At 42.6% G+C, this 18,707-nt stretch overlaps 1 protein-coding gene across 1 annotated transcript in view; it reads right to left on the bottom strand.

Annotated features, from left to right (window-relative positions):
* Positions 1-415: 415 nt before the first annotated feature.
* Positions 416-18,707, bottom strand: part of tmem163a (transmembrane protein 163a) — a 54,395-nt gene continuing 36,103 nt past the window's right edge. The window contains exons 3-8 of the mRNA XM_057852703.1: positions 10,811-10,854; positions 8,888-8,979; positions 8,593-8,689; positions 2,612-2,723; positions 2,269-2,410; positions 416-2,187 (exon numbers count right to left, since the gene is read on the bottom strand). Coding sequence (XP_057708686.1) covers positions 2,127-2,187; positions 2,269-2,410; positions 2,612-2,723; positions 8,593-8,689; positions 8,888-8,979; positions 10,811-10,854 — 548 coding nt within the window. The 3' untranslated portion in view covers positions 416-2,126. The remainder of the gene's footprint in view (positions 2,188-2,268; positions 2,411-2,611; positions 2,724-8,592; positions 8,690-8,887; positions 8,980-10,810; positions 10,855-18,707) is intronic.

Below are 18,707 nucleotides of genomic sequence, written 5' to 3'. Positions count from 1 at the left end.
AGTAATTCATGTGCTTTGTTGACATGTCTTCAGCAAACTGTTTGTGGGATTTCTCGTGTACCGTCTTCAGAAGAGGCTTCCTCCTGGAGTGACAGCCATGCACACCACTTTGATGTAGAGTACGGTGTATGGTCTGAGCACTAACAGGCTGACACCCCCACCTCTTCAATCTCTGCAGCAATGCTGACAGCACTCCTATAACGAGTCACATGACATTTTGGAGGGAAAATGACCAGCAGTACTCAATTTGGACATTTAGGGATGTGTTTTTTCATAGGGGTGTACTCACTTTTGTTGCCAGGGGTTTAGATATTAATGGCTATATTTTGTGATATTTTGAGGGGGAAATAAATTAACTCATATATAAGCTGCACACAGACTACTTTTCATTGTGTCAAAGTGTCATTTTGTCAGTGTTGTCCCTTGAAAAAATATACTTAAATATCTGCAGAAATGTGAGGGGGTGTAGTCACTTTTGTGATACACTGTATCTTAATTTACGAGCTGCATTGACGGTGATAGACGTCCAATCCATTTGGCGTGGGACGGATAGCAACAAATGAACATCATTCATTTGCTGTAAGCTCTCCCACTTCAAATGGATTGGATGTTTACTCGTGACCGGGGGTCGCGTTAACCGGATATTTTCCGTCGTTGACCGGTTTTTTAAAACAGTGACGGAAAAAACTGAAGTCTGTCCGTCATTTTGACAGGTTGCAATTCACACCCCAGACCACAGGGTGGCGAGTTAGCATATTAATTAGCTATTGTCTCTCTTAATGCATGACGTCGTTGGCTCTTCTGTCAGAATATTGTAGCGTCACCGGGGTCTGGCGGCGGCACCGTGATTGACACATCAACGCGAGGTTCTTATTGGTGCACCCGGTGTGCCAGCGCGTCATCCAATTGATGGACAAGATTGCCGCCTGTGTATAGACCCCAATCACATGACGTCACAACTCCGCCCCCTGACCGGAGCCGCCATATTGTGTGTCAGCTCGTCATGTTTACACATTACCGCTACGTACATGCTTCCTATTACGGCGTGTTTTTCTGCTCGTTAATATTAATAATCAAAATGGTGAAGGCGTGTGTGGCGGTTGGTTGCTGTAACAGAGAAGATAGACGGAGAGACTTGAAGTTCTACCGTATTCTGAGAGACCCGAAGATGAGAGCGAGATGGACTGCTGTAATTCGACAAGAAATCTGGGCACCAAACGATCACCACAGACTATGTAGTAGTCTTTTTATATCTGGTAAGATGCATTTAATATATATTTAGAAGATTTTGGGCTGACAACCACAATTAAGATCATTGTGTGACGTTGGTGATTGGGGTCTATATCGTTGCCTCTTTTTCTTTGGGGGCGGAGTTGTTGGCGGTAAGCAGAGTAAAAAAGGGAGAAAAATACCACGACTTCCGTGTCTAATTTTTCGCACCAAGCAAGCGTTACAATATTAATTAAAAATGAATGAATACTAAATACGATTGAATATGTCATCATTATCATTTTAAAAATTTAAGTGACGGGTAAAAATAGACTATGACCGGATTTTTATGACCCTGTCAGTCAAAATGACAGACAACGAAAATGTCTAGCGCAACCTCTGCTCGTGACAAACTTATTTCAATTCACAAAACAAGGGTGTCTGTCATGGCCAATAGCAACCAAAGAGATAAAGATGCACCAATTCGATCGAATGGGCACTATCCCGTGTCGGCTACTGAAATGTGCAAACAAAATGTTAACGTGTTGCTGTTTTTGTTGACACATTGCATTTATAACATGTCAGATTTGTTGACTCATTTTGGCTACAGTTTGGCTGAACCTTTTGTGGCTGTATTACAAAACGAATAATAAGGACGGCCATCGAGTTCTGAAGTGTACATCCTGATTTTGTGGTTCAATGACGCAGTCGGCTGAACACGTTCCATCTTCTTGTTGGTTTGTGAGCAAAAATGTATGAAGGTTTAACGTTAAAAAAGATGTGATAGTGCATGAATGCAGCATCTGCACTCCATAACGGAACGCTTGTGATGATGGTGATGTACCTAATTCAGATGTCCAAGCACTACATTTAGTGCCTAAGCGGATGGGGGAGGGTAACTAGTCAGTGTGTGAACCTCATTCAAATCGTTCGTAGTTTCGTGTTTGCCTCACTCGGGGTACCATATCCATTAGAAGCCTGTCGAGACACAAGTGGAAACATGTCATAAGTGTTGCTTGTTTATGGTAAAAGAAGACTATTTTTTAGTTTTTCCCTTACTTGACCCCGTATGCCAAAATGATGAGTCCAATGAGAACTCCAATCACGCCGTCAAGGAACCAGACATCAGGGTGGTCCTTGAACACTTGGGCGCTGATAAGAATGGTAAAACCCATAATGCCACCAACCAGAGAGTTAAAACCTAAACAAAAAGGAGAAAGCGAATGAACGAATGAGTATATGTTTTCTTTCTTATCCCCACATAACACAACTGCAATGATTTGTATTCTATTCGATTGGTCCCAATGCAAACAGAGCAACCGTAATCATAGATACCATAGCTACATCACGTCTTTTATTGGCTTTTTAGGCCACGATTCTCATTGAAGCGTGTTTGACTTACCATCCGTGATGAGTGCGCGGCTTGTGAGCACTTTGCCCAGCATGAACTTTGCAACAGCCAGTATGGTGCACACAAATCCACTAACGATGGACACGCTGAAGAGAAAGTCATCCTAAAAGACAGAGGGCAAATACCTTTTCAAGAGCAAATATTCTCTTATGAATTTTCAATTTCAGTTTTTAAATCTTGGTTTAAGTGTTTTAATTTAAAACGAGGAAATATTGACATTTTTATGTTTGTTTTTTGTGTGTGCTTTAATTAAAAAAGAAAAATTTTAAGTATCTGATCCTTTTAGAATTTTTCACATTTCTGCATAAAATCACCATCAAATATGATCTGATCTTTGTCAAAATCACAAAGATGAAAAAAAACATAGGTTTTCATATTTTATATTTTAAATGACGATAGTATGCAAACAATGATAGAAGGGGGAAAAATAAGTACTTGAACCATCACATTTAATATTTTGTGTGCCCCCCCTTGGCAGCAATAATGTCAACCAGATGCTTCCTGTAGTTGCAGATCAGTCTGGCACATCGATTAGGACTCATCTTGGTTTAGGACTAATCTTCTCTACAAAACTGCTGTAGTTCAGTCAGATTCCTGGGATGTCTGGCATGAATAGTTGTCTTTATGTCATGCCCCAGCGTCTGTGTTTTGGATCATTGTTTTGTTGCAGCATCCATCCTCTTTTTTTCTACAACTGTCTGAGAGACGGCCTCAAGTTTTCCTGCAAAATATCCCGATAAATTCATTATTCCATTAATGACTGCAAGTTGTCCAAGTGTTGAGGCAGCAAAACAGCCCCAAATCATGATGCTCCCTCCACCATGCTTCGCGGTGAGAAGGAGGTGTTGATGTTGGTGACTTGTTCTATTACACCCCCCCCACACACACACACAAATGACGTTGTGTGTTACTCCCAAACAATTCAACTTTGGTTTCATCAGTCCACAAAATATTTTGCCAAAACTTCTGTGGAGTGTCCAAGTGCCTTTTTGCGAACATTAAACAAGCAACAATGTTTGTTTTTACACAGCAGTGGCTTCCTCCCATGAACACCATTCTTGGCAATAGTTTTACATACAGTGGATGTGTGCACAGAGATATAGGACTGTGCCAGTGATTTCTGTAAGTCTTAGCAGACACTCAAGCATTCTTTTTTACCTCTCCGAGTATTCTGCGCCCAACTCTTGGCGTCATTTTTGGTGGACGGACAATCCTTGGGAGAGAAGCAACAGTGCCAAACTCTCTCCATTTGTAGACAACTTCTCTGACTGTCGATTGATGAACATCCCGACTTTTAGAGACGGTTTTGTATCGTTTCCCAGCTTTATACAAAACAACAGTCCTTGATCGCAGGTCTTCAGACAGCTCTTTTGACCGAGCCATGATGCACATTAGACAATGCTTTTTATCAAGACATTTCTTACCAGGTGTGTGTTTTATAGTGGGCAGGGCAGCTTTAAACCACTCATCAGTGATTGGGCACACACCTGACTTAAAATGTTTGGTAAAAATTGTTTTCAATTGCTCTTTTAGTCTCCTTAGGCAGAGGATTCACTTATTTATTTTTCCCCCTTCTGTCATTGTTTGCATGCTACCCTAATTAAAATATGTAAACCTATAAATGTTTGGGTAGTTTTAGTTAAAAAAGCTAGGGATTGACACTGGTGGGTTGGTCTACTTGGGAAACAGCATTATCACTGACACCCTTCCCAGATCAAACTGTTGGACGTCCATCGCCATTTATGTCCTGAAACATGATAATTCTCTGCCAGCCCTCCAAAGTAAAATACTCAAGGATGTGACATATATTGCTGTCAATGGCACCAAATGTGAAGCCTTCCTTTTAGCGCTTTTAAAATAATAACTCTCAGTACTTCAAATAGTGTGTAGTCCTTCTGTCTCCTTTTCACACAGTTGCTACATGGCGCAAACATTCTCCGCTTTCTGTGTTTAATCAGGCACTGCGTGCAGACAGCTCGCAATGAGAGCAGCAAGCCACGACGTGACACGAATGAGGATTCCCAATTTTCTGCATTCACTCAGTGAGATTTTGCTGCCTGATCCTTTGTAGAAATGCAATCGTGATCACAATTGGCCTTAGAAGGAAAATTCCCAGGCACACATCAAAGTAGCGAAAGGTCAGAGTCACACTGAAACAACAGTAAAATTGTCCGGATGAATGACGACTGTTGTCAGAAAAAATTACAGAGGACATGAAATTGACAGAGTAATGACCACAAACTTGATATTCAGACAAAATGGGCTCACACAGAGTGTGACTGTCTTGACATTACTGGCAGAACAGAAGCTTAATGATCAGCAGGAGATTGACAGGAGAGACGATGACACTTCTTATGCCACCTGTAAAAGCTGTCATTTTCCCGCCTCATTTCCAGATGGCTGTTCTGTATAAACTCATTGAATCAGAACCATAACAAAGACAGGTCAAAGCCTCTGTAGCGTTACACTTACTTTCTTATCCTGCCCGATTACAGTGAAAGAAAGCACCTGAATCGGAGTTGGGCAGCACCGCGAGATAGTGGCTGGCAAATATACATCACAAGTGAGGTAGTTCCTTTCACATTCCCAAAGTATAGATATTAAGTTAATTGAACCCTATAAATTGAATGGTTGTTTGTCTTTATGTTGACTGTAGAGGTGAAAAAATGCATAAAATTCTTACGTTTTTGATAGGTGACTAATAAGCAATTATATTTATGACTAATGAGTTTACATATATAAAATGGGGGTTTAAATCACCAATTTCATGGCAATACAATACGATATCAACTCTTTTGACATGATATTTGCTGATATTATGCCATGATTCAATTTAATTTAAGGGTGTTCAGTTCATTTAACACGATATTGTCTACACATCTAACAGTTACATTTCAACTAAAGCAATAAAATATGTAAATAAATACTGAAATTTCTGACAATTTTGTAGCTGGTGAATTTTACTCATTTGAATTAAGAAAAAATCTTGTTGATCGATGTTTTGAGATTTGATCAATTCCATTTAATCGATAGAGCCACTCAATAAATTGATCCAAATCTATGTATTTTTACAACCCTAATATACTGTAAATCAAGTTGTATACACTTTTTATGATTCTGAGCTTAACAATTTAGCTGAAAATGTGCACTGGAACCAAAAATCACCCACAATGGAAATTTGGGACTATGAATAATGTGTAACTATGTACAGTGGGGCAAATAGGTATTAAGTCAACCACCAATTGTGAAAGTTCTCCTACTTGAAAAGATTAGAGAGGCCTGTAATTGTCCACATGGGTAAACCTCAACCATGAGGGACAGAATGTGGAAAAAAAAAAAACCAGAAAATCACATTGTTTGATTTTTAAAGAATTCATTTCCAAATTAGAGTGGAAAATAAGTATTTGGTCACCTACAAACAAGCAAGATTTCTGGCTGTCAAAGAGGTCTAACTTCTTCTAACAAGGTCTAACGAGGCTCCACTCGTTACCTGTATTAATGGCACCTGTTTTAACTCATTATCGGTATAAAAGACACCTGTATACAACCTCAGTCAGTCACACTCCAAACTCCACTATGGCCAAGACCAAAGAGCTGTCGAAGGACACCAGAGACAAAATTGTAGACCTGCACCAGGCTGGGAAGACTGAATCTGCAATAGGTAAAACGCTTGGTGTAAAGAAATCAACTGTGGGAGCAATTATTAGAAAATGGAAGACATACAAGACCACTGATAATCTCCCTTGATCTGGGGCTCCATGCAAGATCTCACCCCGTGGCGTCAAAATGATAACAAGAACGGTGAGCAAAATCCCAGAACCACACGGGGCACCTAGTGAATGACCTACAAAGAGCTGGGACCACAGTAACAAAGGCTACTATCAGTAACACAATGCGCCGCCAGGGACTCAAATCCTGCACTGCCAGATGTTTCCCGCTGCTGAAGCCAGTACACGTCCAGACCTGTCCGCGGTTCGCTAGAGAGCATTTGGATGATCCAGAGGAGGACTGGGAGAATGTGTTATGGTCAGATGAAACCAAAATAGAAGTTTTTGGTAGAAACACAGGTTCTTGTGTTTGGAGGAGAAAGAATACTGAATTGCATCCGAAGAACACCATACCCACTGTGAAGTATGGGGGTGGAAACATGCTTTGGGTCTATTTTTCTGCAAAGGGACCAGGACGACTGATCTGTGTAAAGCAGGGGTGTCCAAACTTTTTGCAAAGGGGTCCAGATTTGGTGTGGTAAAAATGTGGGGGGCCGACCTTGGCTAACGTCCTTTACGTAGAACAATATGTTTAAGCAAATTTTAGAAAGCCATTCTGTGTGTCACATTTGCTTTATTATTTTTCTTAATTAATAATTTCAACAATCTCCCAACTTGCCTTTGTGATGTTCTCTTTCGACTCTTGGGCTCTTGCGAAATACTGCTGCTGTGGAAATAATCTAGCTTCAAGTTGCTTCAATTTCTCGCTACGTATCTTCCCTGTAATCTTGTCGAAGGCCCTACATGTCAGCGTGTCCTTTGGTAATATCACCTCACATTCAACTCTTTAAAAACAGTGACTGTCTCTTTGCAAATGAGGCATACACAGTTGTTGCATATTTTAGTGAAAAAAATAGTCCAATTTCCACCTATCCTTTAAGCGTCGGCCGTCGCAGTCAAGTTTCTTTTTTTTTTGTTGATTGTCGCCATTTAGAAAATTTGGGAGTAAAGGGTCACAAGGGGTAATGTTGCTTAGAGTGCTGCTGCCTTTTAGTGGGTAAATGAGGAGCAGTATTTAGTGTGTAAGCTACTTCATATGCTGGTAGCAGTACTGCTGACCAATTTATTAAGTCTGTGTGCAGGCCAGACGTTATTGATTTTATGACAGAGGCTGGGGGCCGGATGAAATTTGACTACGGGCCGCATTTGGCCCCCGGGCCGGACTTTGGACATTTCTGGTGTAAAGGAAAGACTGAAAGGGGCCATGTAACGAAAGATTTTGAGTGAAAATCTCCTTCCATCAGCGAGGGCATTGAAGATGAGACGTGGCTGGGTCTTTCAGCATGACAATGATCCCAAACACACAGCCAGGGCAACAAAGGAGTGGCTTTAAAGAAACATTTCAAGGTCCTGGAGTGGCCTAGCCAGTCTCCAGAACTCAACCCCATAGAAAATCTGTGGAAGGAGTTGAAAGTCCGTGTTGCCCAACGACAGCCCCAAAACATCATTGCCGTAAAGGAGATCTTCATGGACGGATGGGCCAAAATACTAGCAACAGTGTGTGAAAAGCATGTGAATAGTTACAGAAAACGTTTGGCCTCCGTTATTGCCAGCAAAGGGTACATAACAAAGTATTGAGATTTTTATTGACCAAATACTTATTCTCCACTATGATTTGCGAATAAATTCCTTAAAAATCAAACAATGTGATTTTCTGTTTTTTTTTTTTTTTTTTCACATTCTGTCTCTCATGGTTGAGGTTTACCCATGTTGACAATTACAGGCCTCTCTAATATTTTCAAGAGGGAGAACTTGCACGATTAGTGGTTGACTAAATACTTATTTGCCCCACTGTACATCGTACGGTAAAGAGGCTAAAATGAGAGGATTTGGACAGTTTTCAGGTAAACAATGTCTGAAAACAATAATTGATGATCAAAATAATTGTCAATTAATTAGGATAATTGATTAGTTATCAGTCAGTCCATTAATTGTGGCGGCCTAAAACCACCCTGACGGTCAGAAAATCAAAAGTTTCACACTAAATAAATTTGCGATTATTTTATTAATGGTATTATTTCAATACACATACTTTTCATGTGATGTGGTTTACCGTGAAAGGTTGAAAAACACTCAAAGATGAATTTATGAACTATCGTAAGTCTAATATAAGGCACATCAACTGAGGCCTTTCATAATCCATAGCATGTCAAAAGATAGGCTTCTTTTGTGGGTCGGCTATAAAGATGTTTCTTTATGTCCTACCACGTCTGGGTGCATCCTTGTAACCAGATTATGAATTGCTTTTCCAAGAATGCAGAGGGAGCACAGCAGAAATACAATCCCGAGGACCACACATGCTCTGCAAACAAAACAGCAGAAGCAGACATCAGACGTAAGCAAATGTGATCTGGATACTTCAGCATTACTAAATTTGATGAATAGTCTATGATAAATTCCAGTGTCCTTTCAAAGATTTTTCCCAGTAGAAGCGACAAGAAGAAATGACACGGACAGTAAAACTGATCATGATAGTGTAAGAAAAGCAACACACACTCACATGTATTCTCTGTGCGCTGAATGCACGGCGGCCGCATTGCTGTAGCGCCACAGCACGATGATTGATGAGAGAACATCCAAGGTAGCGTCAAACTACACGCACAAGATACAATTCATGGAGAGAAAGACAGGGAGAACAGAATTGCTAGATGGTTACAACTAAAGCTTTTAACATTTTCTGTGCTGTGTATAAAATCAATTCAACATGATACAGACTCAATGGAGTGTGGAACGGTAACGCCTCAGTACCATTAGATACAATTGAACAATTTAAATGAGTATGACTGTGTGAATCATGGTCTTCCATATCACCAGAATAAAGTAATTGAAATTACGAGCGGGAACATTTGCCACTTCTTATTGAAGTAGGCTTCAAACAGTCTAATTGAGTGGTCTCAAACCTGCAGCCCGGGCCCAATAACGCCTCAAAAGAGGTTTTTGCGGTCCCCACTTTAAATCAATGTACAGTGGTACCTCTACTAAATGAATTGGTTCTGGAAGTAGTCTCGTAACCTGATAATTCCGTAAGAGAATATTTCCCACTTCTTATTGAAGTAAGCTTCAAACAATCTAATTGAGTGGTCTCAAACCTGCGGCCTGGGGCCCAATTACGCCACAAAAGAGGTTTTTGCGGCCCCCCGTTTGAAATTAAAGCACAGTGGTACCTCTACTTAATGAATTGGTTCTGGAACTAGTCTCGTAACCTGATAATTCAGTCAATAGAGACGCGTTTTCCATTCATATGCCCTAATCCGTTTAGGATCTCGGCATATAAATCGGGGTAAAACCAGAATAAAACAACAGCACAACACATTTGAATCATTCCATATACCTAACCTAACCTAACCTAACCTAACCTAACCTAACCTAACCTAACCTAACCTAACCTAACCTAACCTAACCTAACCTAACCTAACCTAACCTAACCTAACCTAACCTAACCTAACCTAACCTAACCTAACCTGTAATGATGTAGATAATAGAACACAATGCAAAAGAACCTAGAAAAATAGAATAGCTTACCTTTCTTCTCTATCAAGATGGTGCCTATTGCCTATCTTACTCTTCGTGACACAATAACGCGAGGAAACCTTCTCTCTGATGCGCCACTTATGTAATGAACCATGTCTGGGCTTAAAAAAAAAAAAAACTTCGTAAGACAAAAACGTGGGGAGACTTGTGCTCTTTTGGCGAAAAAGCCCGCTCTAACAACACCGTCATGGCTGTGCATGTCACCATACTGCAACACCCAAAATGAAACATTATCAACAAAAGGCCAATAGGAGAGCAGAATCACGTTACTGAAGTATTATAGGAAATACTAAGACCAGGCAAAGGTATCTTATAGCGCTACATTTAAAAGCAAAAACCAGGAAGTGCACACGTATCTTTTACAGTACCGAACTGTATTTTGCCTCTCGTATCCTAAAATTTCCTTCTTAACAAGAGGCAATATTTTCCTGATGAGGCGTGTTGTAACATGAAAATTACGTCTGTAGAGACTTTCGTAAGTAGAGGTACCACTGTATATTTATAGTGTGGCCGGTGTGTATTTACTGTGGTCCCCAGACAAATAGACTTTAAGACTCCTGATCTAGTTGGATCACAATATTATATCATTCAGACATCCAATCCATTTCAAATGGGAGGGGCCTCCTTCCCAGACGTTCATCGCGATCAAAGGCATTGAAACATGGTCATTTACTACAAGTCATCTCCCCACTTGTTTAGTGAACCTTTCTTAATAGCACTGTACACCTGTGCTGTAATCTCAGTCCTGCCTTTCTGCTCCGTTACCTTGGAGACATCGAGGACCAATAAAAGTCGAGTTCCAAGATTCATTAATAAATCACTGAGACCAAAGTTATGACTAATTGATCAATGCAAATGGAGGGAACAAGGACAGATGAAGCTGGAAACTCACAGCAAATCCGAAGGCTGACGCGCTGTGCCTCATAAACGATACGGCTGTGAAAACACACACACACAAACAGACAGACACACAAACAAGCAGACGCCAGTTAGTCTTGGCGGATTTCATTTCAGACACAAATTTTGTACATTTGCAAAAAAATCTATTTCAACCCCATCAATGTGCAAAGATGGCATGGCACACCATCCGTCTGTCTGTTGTCTAAAAATAACCTTTCTCTGCCTCTATTGATGTGGGATTATTTGAGCCTAATTGGGTCCAACAAGAATCTTCTATGTGTGACTCGCTGCATTCCAACAATGAGCATTTGGAGCTAGTTAAAATGCAATGACCCATGAACTGTTACGGGTTTAGTCTAATTTCTGGTTTTCATCCTATTTAACTTGCTGGCGCACTTCCAATTCAAGTAATTTCAATTCATTTCATTAGGAAACAAATATTTTACATGCAAGTGTTTTGGGTTAATTTGACCAACAAAGTCCATTTTCATCTTATTGTGTCATCTGCTAATACTAGATCAATTATACTCTCGCTTGACTGTGAGCTTCGAGTTGGCACCAGTGATTTCATGACTGGATGAAGTAGCGAAGGGTGATAAGAGAGGTGTGAAATAAAAAGGAAGGAATAGGATGAGAGGTCTCAGTAGGCTGGCAGGGGGTGAATGTGATAAATCTATATATGTAAGGTACCGTACATAGAAAATAATTATTCTCTACATACAGATACAGTATATGCTGGGTTCTCGACTAAATTTGTTTGGTAGGAGCACAATGGCCACAAAACTGACATTTTAAGAAAAACATTTCAGGATGCACAATGATTTGTGGAGTTAATATTCACATTTACACTAATTTTCATTATAATACCAATGAATACTCTAACACCTATTTGCCCAGTATCACCAACAAGTGGGCTTTGCCAGCAGCAAAAATATGCCAAAAATCTATAGAAATTCAGGCTTTTCCAGGATTTTTTTGATCAGTCTTGGGCGCATGTCTTTAATCAAACACAACAGTGTCTAATAGAGTCAACTTTTTTTCTGGATTTTGCTCGTTTGGTGAAAATTTGCTCGCATAATGAAACTCATTTTCTCTTGTGATGATACTCTTCCCATAAAACTCGCAAAGTGAAGTGCTTGTATTGTGAGGGTCCCCATATAAAGTACATTATGTTGTACATGAATTAATCTCTCTGGATGGAAAGTAATTGATATTTGAGATGCGGACCAGTGTCCTTGAAGACGAACAAAAGTGGTTTGTTAACTAAATTAATATTCTAAAGTAAATGGCAGAAAATGAACATTTCCCTGGAAACTATTTTGCATAAAAGTGAGGGGAAGAAGTAAGCATGACAAGATTTAGGCTGAGGCTAGCAGACACCAGTGGGACAACTAAAGTGGCACGCATGAAGTCAGTCAAATTAAAAATACTGCAACATCACTTGCCCGGTGATCCATACTTCCTGCCTCTTAGCAGACATCCAAGAAGGCCGCAGCCCTTTGCCCAGCTGCAAAATATCACGTTCAATAATTAATTCAAGACCCAGCACACGGTTCTGCACTGCGCTGAGCCACTGGCTTTGTACTTCTCTTTAACCTCCCTTCTATCCTTTCCCTTCACACTGGCTCCCTTGTGCATGACAATCTCAACTCTTCTTTCTTCTTAAAGAGAAAAAAATCAAGGATCTCTCCTGAGCAATACAAAACACGCCTCCTATATCCCTAGCTTAATTCCATTTATATCACTTCATCTAATTGCATTTACCAACATCTATTGCAAGAATGTTGCTGTAACTTAACAGCTCCTGTTGTCAACTGTGACCACATTGTTTAACAGTACGGCAACCAGATTGCGACCACAAGAGGAATCAAGTCAGACACCACACGGCCTCTTCTCTTAATGAGAACCACACACGTAAGTGTGCACCCGCACACACTAATCATGTCAGCGCTCACCAGTTGGCTACTGTTTAACGACACCCAGAAGCAACACACCACAGCTTGTTAAAAAGATACGCGACAGCGGACACCAACATTACAGTATTAAAACTCCACAGAGGTTGGGAAACTTTGCTGTGTTTTTACGACAACAACTTAAAAAATTTTAAACCAGCTGCAGGATGCACAATTTAAACTTGAGCCATCAGTTTGTTGGGACTTAATACACCATTTACTGTATATATAGAAACTTAGGGGCCGTTTACATGGTAACACTCCAAGAATACAACACGTTTCATGTTTGCATTTACTGTCTCCATTCGAACGATGTCACAATTCCACGTGAAAACGTTGTAGTATTCATGCCAGACCCAAGGGGGCAGTGCAGTTTTACAAGGCCACAGCCAATGATGCACTTCCTTGACAACAACCTCCTCAGTCCAGAAGACAACCCCCCCCACTCCCCCCATTTGCCTGTTTGAATGTTTAGTAGCGGCGACTGCACGTGCCACAATGATGTGTGCAAGTGCTGATGTCATCGGAGCGACAGTGTTCAATTTATATGGTTCCGTTTTTATTGTCCCGCTTTGGAGGCCGGAATCAAAAGTTTGCGTCTTCTCCTTTCACCCTGTTATTGCGAGGTCATTCTGCAACACAATCGTTGCGTCTCGGTGACGCAGCGTCACCATGTAAACGGCCCTGTAGGCTACTTTCACACTGCAGGATGGGATACTCAATTACGATCTTTTGTAAATTCAGCTTTTATTTTTTTGTGTTGCCCTTCCTATTGTAAAGACAAATGGACTTGTAGGTGAACGGCACACGTTGACATATGCGCTGATTCATGCGCACAAAACATGTTTTCACGTGCCGCATTGTGTTTCTTCAGAAGTAAACATGGTGCCTTCAATAGGTCCCATTTGACACGCTGTTATGGATATTTTGTGGAATTTGTGTAATTGGAGTCAACATTTTTTCAACCTGATAGCGTCACATGCAAAAACGGATTTTGCGGGGGGGGGGGGGCACCTTGGTGACAGAAAAGTGTCATTGCATGTAATGGCGTCCCATAGCAAAAATTTGCTACTCATCTGTTGCTTAATCTCGTCTCGTGAGACGAATTTGATCATCTCAAATTTATCTCATTCTCTGCTTATTTGTTTCTGAGTTTTTGCTCCTAAGGGTACCCTTAGGAGCAAGTGATGAGTCAAATTGAGCAAAGACATCATTGAGATAAAGGAGGTTGATTTGAGAAAGCCAGGTTTGAGCAATATTTGAGAAGAGAAATTCTCTTAATTAAAAATGGAGTTAGACTTGTACAGCACCGTTCAGGCACTCAAAGCACTTTGACACTATAATCCTCATCTACCTGCTGGTGACGCAACAACGTCGGGTTCAGTGTCTTGCTCAAGGATACTTAGATGAATTCATCAGGACAGAGAGTTGAACTCACAACCTCTGGGTTGGGGAACGACTTCTCTACCACTGAGCCACACTGTCCTCGATGTGACGTGGCACATAAATGGAAAGCAACTTTAGAAACGGCGTGTAGCAGCAATGAAGAAAATGTATTATATTTTTGTTCATTTAATAATTGATATTTCTTTCATATTCCAAAAAAACCCTTCCAAATCACATACATGTTGCCTGTGAGCCAGTAGTTTTAGCGAGACTTTGTCAGCCAGCATGTTGCCTGTTTCGATGATGTCATCAAAAAGAGGACTAAGGTTCTTCACACTATTTTGTGGTAAACTTTCAGTCTTCGAAATCAAAAACCGATAAGGCATTTGTAGCGGCTGACAGTTTTCGGCGCCGAATTTTTTGTCACATCTCTAATTTTTACATTGAACAAGATGAACCAAATGAACCAGATGTTATTTAATTATTTGACAAATTATAATATTTTCTCAGAGTTTGGCATGAGATGAATTAAGATGTGATTGGACATGTCAGAGCAGACACTACTCTTTCTTACAATGAAAGAATCTTGAAAACCCAAAATGAGCAATTGCAGACTAAAAGATCAAATTGAGAAATATTTGTAACTGGCATATGCTTTGAGACAAGTTTATTCTTGGTGAGATCTTGAAAGATTTGATAGAAGGACTCGGTGTAACAATCCCCTGGACTATGCATGGCAGGGGTGTCCTCCCCCCTGAGCCAAGCTTGCACCTGACCGCATACCTGGATGGACTAGGAGCTGCTGCTTTAAGGCTCTGCTCAGCCACTGAGACACATCATCAGTTGTATCCTCAGATCACAGGGCGTTTCGGCCACTTATCACAAGACGCCCTCAGCTGAGGCTGGCCCACCACAGGTTGATCACTCCTGGGTGTGTGTCTCAGGGCTAAGCATTTGCCCTAGCGGCCCAGATGGTGTCGCTCCTCTTCAGCCACAGCCAGTGGCTTGCCCTCTCGGCGGTGTTGGCCAGCTCGTTAATGGCCTGTCTGTGGGCCTGTCCCCTGACTCCAATTTCCCTAAGGAGCTTTGCTGCTGAGCTGGCCACAAAACCCCTACACCCCACCTCCAGTGGGCGCACCCTCGCCTTCCAGCCTCTGTCCTCTGCTGCAGCCGCTAGGTTGGAGTACCGCAGCTTTTTGAGTTCATACGCTTCTTCGAAAGCATCCTCCCAAGGAACTGTTAGCTCAATTATGTAGGCGAGCTTGGCTGTATTGGACAATAGGACGAGGTCTGGGCGTATGGTGGTCGTTGCGATCTCCGGGGGAAAGATGAGCCTCCGATCTAGGTCGACCTGCATCTGCCAGTCCCTGGCTGCCTTCAGGGGGCCCAGGTCAGGGTGTGCAGGCCTTGACCTCTGCTTTTCCCCCTCCCGAATAAACGATGGTGGGTGTTGGTAAGCGTGCTGGTTCATAGGTTGGGCATTGATGGAAACCCTCTTGCGCTCAAGTTTATCAGCTAGACATCTGAGGACCTGGTTGTGTCTCCATGTATATCTGTCTTGAGTGAGGCTAGTTTTGCAGCCAACCATGATGTGCTTGAGTGTTGCTGGGGTCGCACACAGGGGGCATGCTGGGTCCTTTCCAAACCACTGCTATAGGTTTACGGGAGATGGTAGCACATCATATGTTGCTCGAATGATGAAACTCAGCCTGTTGGATTCCATGCCCCAGAGTTCACTCCATGAGAGCTTCCTCTTCTCGACTCCCTCCCACCTCGTCCAGCGACCCTGTTTGGCTTGTGTTACCGCTTTGGACAGTCTAGTTGCTTCTTCCTGTCGGCGCACCGCCGCTACAACCATGGTTCGTCGATCAGTTGCTGATGCCTTTTGCCAGAGAGGAGTTGGAGTTCCAAGGCCAAAACCCACTCTGCCTTGCTGGACATGGCCCACTACATCACGATGGAGGAGAGCAGATTTGGCCTGAAGGACAGTGGTGGCAGGGGTCCACTTCCTCCCCGTTGTCAAGGTCGGGGGGGGCACCTCTCACTACGGGGTCCCGGGAATCAGTGAGGGACATCTCCAGCCTCACTTTGGCACACTTGAACTCTTCAACCAAGCTCGAGATAGGCAGTGACAGGGCTCCGTCACTGTAGAGTCCAATGCTGCTGAGGCACTTTGGAAGTCCGAGCCACTTCCTCATATGCGAGTTCACCGGCCTTTCCAAGCGCTTAGCATGACATATAGGGACCTCATACATTGTCAACGGCCACTGGAGTCTGGGTAGTAACCCAAACTGGAGGTACCAGAGCTTCAGTTTCCCTGGCAGCGCAGCGTTGTCGATCTGTTGAAGACCGTTGGCTGTGTCCTGGCGCAGTTGTTCAAGTTGCTGGGTGTCTCTGAGGTCTGCATTATACAAACGCCCGAGGCTCTTGATGGGCTTCTCCAGGAGTGTTGAGATTGGTTCACAACTGATGTGGAACCTCTCGTCTGTCAGTTGGCCTTTAACAATTGAAATGCTGCGTGACTTGCTTGGTTTGAAGTCCATTCGCGCCCACTGAATATTTTCCTGGAGCTTCTGTAGCAAGCGTCTGGTGCACGGTTTGGTGGTAGTTATAACAGTCATATCATCCATATAGGCTCTAATGGGCGGGAGCCGCAGGCCACTCTTGGTCCTCTCGCCTCCCACTATCCATCGGGATGCTCGGATGACCAACTCCATTGCCATGACGAATGCCAGAGGGGAAATTGTGCACCCCGCCATGATGCCAATTTCCAGATGTTGCCAGGCGGTGGTGTTGCTCTCAGTTGTTACGCAGAATTGGAGATCCTGGAAGTAGCTCTTGACCAGATCCGTTATGTGGGTTGGTACGCCAAAGTAATTGAAGGCCGTCCACAGGATCTTACGAGGGACTGACCCAAAGGCGTTGGCGAGGTCTAGAAAAACCACATGTAGATCTCTCCGTTCCTTTTTTGCGATTGTATCTGGTGCCAGATCATATTAGCGTGCTCCAGACATCCTGGGAAACCCTTGATCCCGGCCTTCTGCACTGATGTGTCAATAAAGTTGTTTCTTTGAAGGAAGGCAGAGAGTCTTTGGGCAGTGATGCTAAAGAAGATTTTCCCCTCCACATTCAGCAGGTTGATCTGGCGAAACTCGCTAATGGATGACGAGTCCTTCTCTTTGCGGATTAAGATGCCTCCTGCCCTTCGCCATGCTCTTGGGATCACACCCTTCTTCCATGCTACCTTCATCAGCTTCCAGAGATATCTGAGAGTTCCAGGGGCATTCTTGTACAGCCTGTAAGGGATGCCATTAGGCCCGGGTGTTGATGCTGATCTAGCCTGCTTCACAGTCTTTACCACCTCATTCCATGTGGGGGGCCTTGTGTCCATTTGATGTTCAGGTGCATGAATTGGTGGTAAGCTGTTTGGGATAGTGACTGTCTCATGCTTCCGATCATCAGAGTACATCTTGCTCAGGTGCTCTTCCAGGTCTCTTAAGGGCACCTTGAGGCTCCCAGTCTTTTCTTGTTTAAAGAGTCCTTTGACAAAACCGTGGGGATTGCTAAAGAAGAGGGTTCTTGTGCGCTCTTTCCTCTTCCGTTGTCGTCTGAGGTGCTCGGCTCTTCGCAACTTTGTTAGGCGTTGCTTTATTTCGGCCTGCAGGACTTCAATTCCTTCTCTTTCTAGCTGTGTCGCCTTTCTCCACAGCTTTCTCAACTGTCTTCTTTCTTACACTAGGCTTTTTACTTCCCGCTGCCTCCTGGACTTTGGCTGGTTTGAAGGGTTTTCCCGTTGCTTCTGTGCCTTGTGCTTTACCCCCAATCTTTCGGCGCCATAGCTGTAAATGAGAGCTCCCATATTGTCCAATTTTCTTTCAGCAGGACCCCTCAGTTCTTCTAAAAGGAGGACCAGGTCTGAATCAATGGTCTCCCATTGTCCAAAGGAGACAGCTGTAAGAAATTATTGAGAAATCTTGCCACTGGAATTATTTCTCAAAACCTCACGCAATGCTCACTATGAGACTTATTTCTCACGAGACAAATTTGAGAAAACTGAGAAAACCACTCTGGTCTCAATCATTGCTCGATTGATACTGATTCACTTCTTGGAGATGTAAATGAGACATGAATGAGATCTCATCGTCAATTTTGCTTTGCTATGGGGTACCGCACGCAGGCTATTTTTAGACCGTGACGTGGCATCGTAAAGCGGAAGTAAAGGCGAAGTGGGACATTATAGACCCGCCCTTGCATAGACACAATGCAATTAGTGCTACTTTTCGCCGGTAATCTTTCAAAAACGAACATGCCGATCACGCATTGCTTTTTTGGAACTTGTAGAAACGACTCTAGATATTACGACCATGAAGGATGTTTTCTTCATACGTTCCCGGAAACCAAAAACTTGGGAGGAAAAAATGTGAAGACCGAATCAACTTACGCGGACTTTAACACCAGCTCGGCGAATCCATTCACGTTTCATATGCAGTAAACATTATGTTGGGTTGGCATGGTCTTTCAGAGGACAAAGAGGTAAGCCATTTTTATATT

This window comes from Corythoichthys intestinalis, chromosome 12 (assembly GCF_030265065.1).
Source record: "Corythoichthys intestinalis isolate RoL2023-P3 chromosome 12, ASM3026506v1, whole genome shotgun sequence".
NCBI classification, from domain to species: Eukaryota; Metazoa; Chordata; class Actinopteri; order Syngnathiformes; family Syngnathidae; genus Corythoichthys; species Corythoichthys intestinalis.
This window is presented reverse-complemented; position numbering and strand designations above follow the sequence as displayed.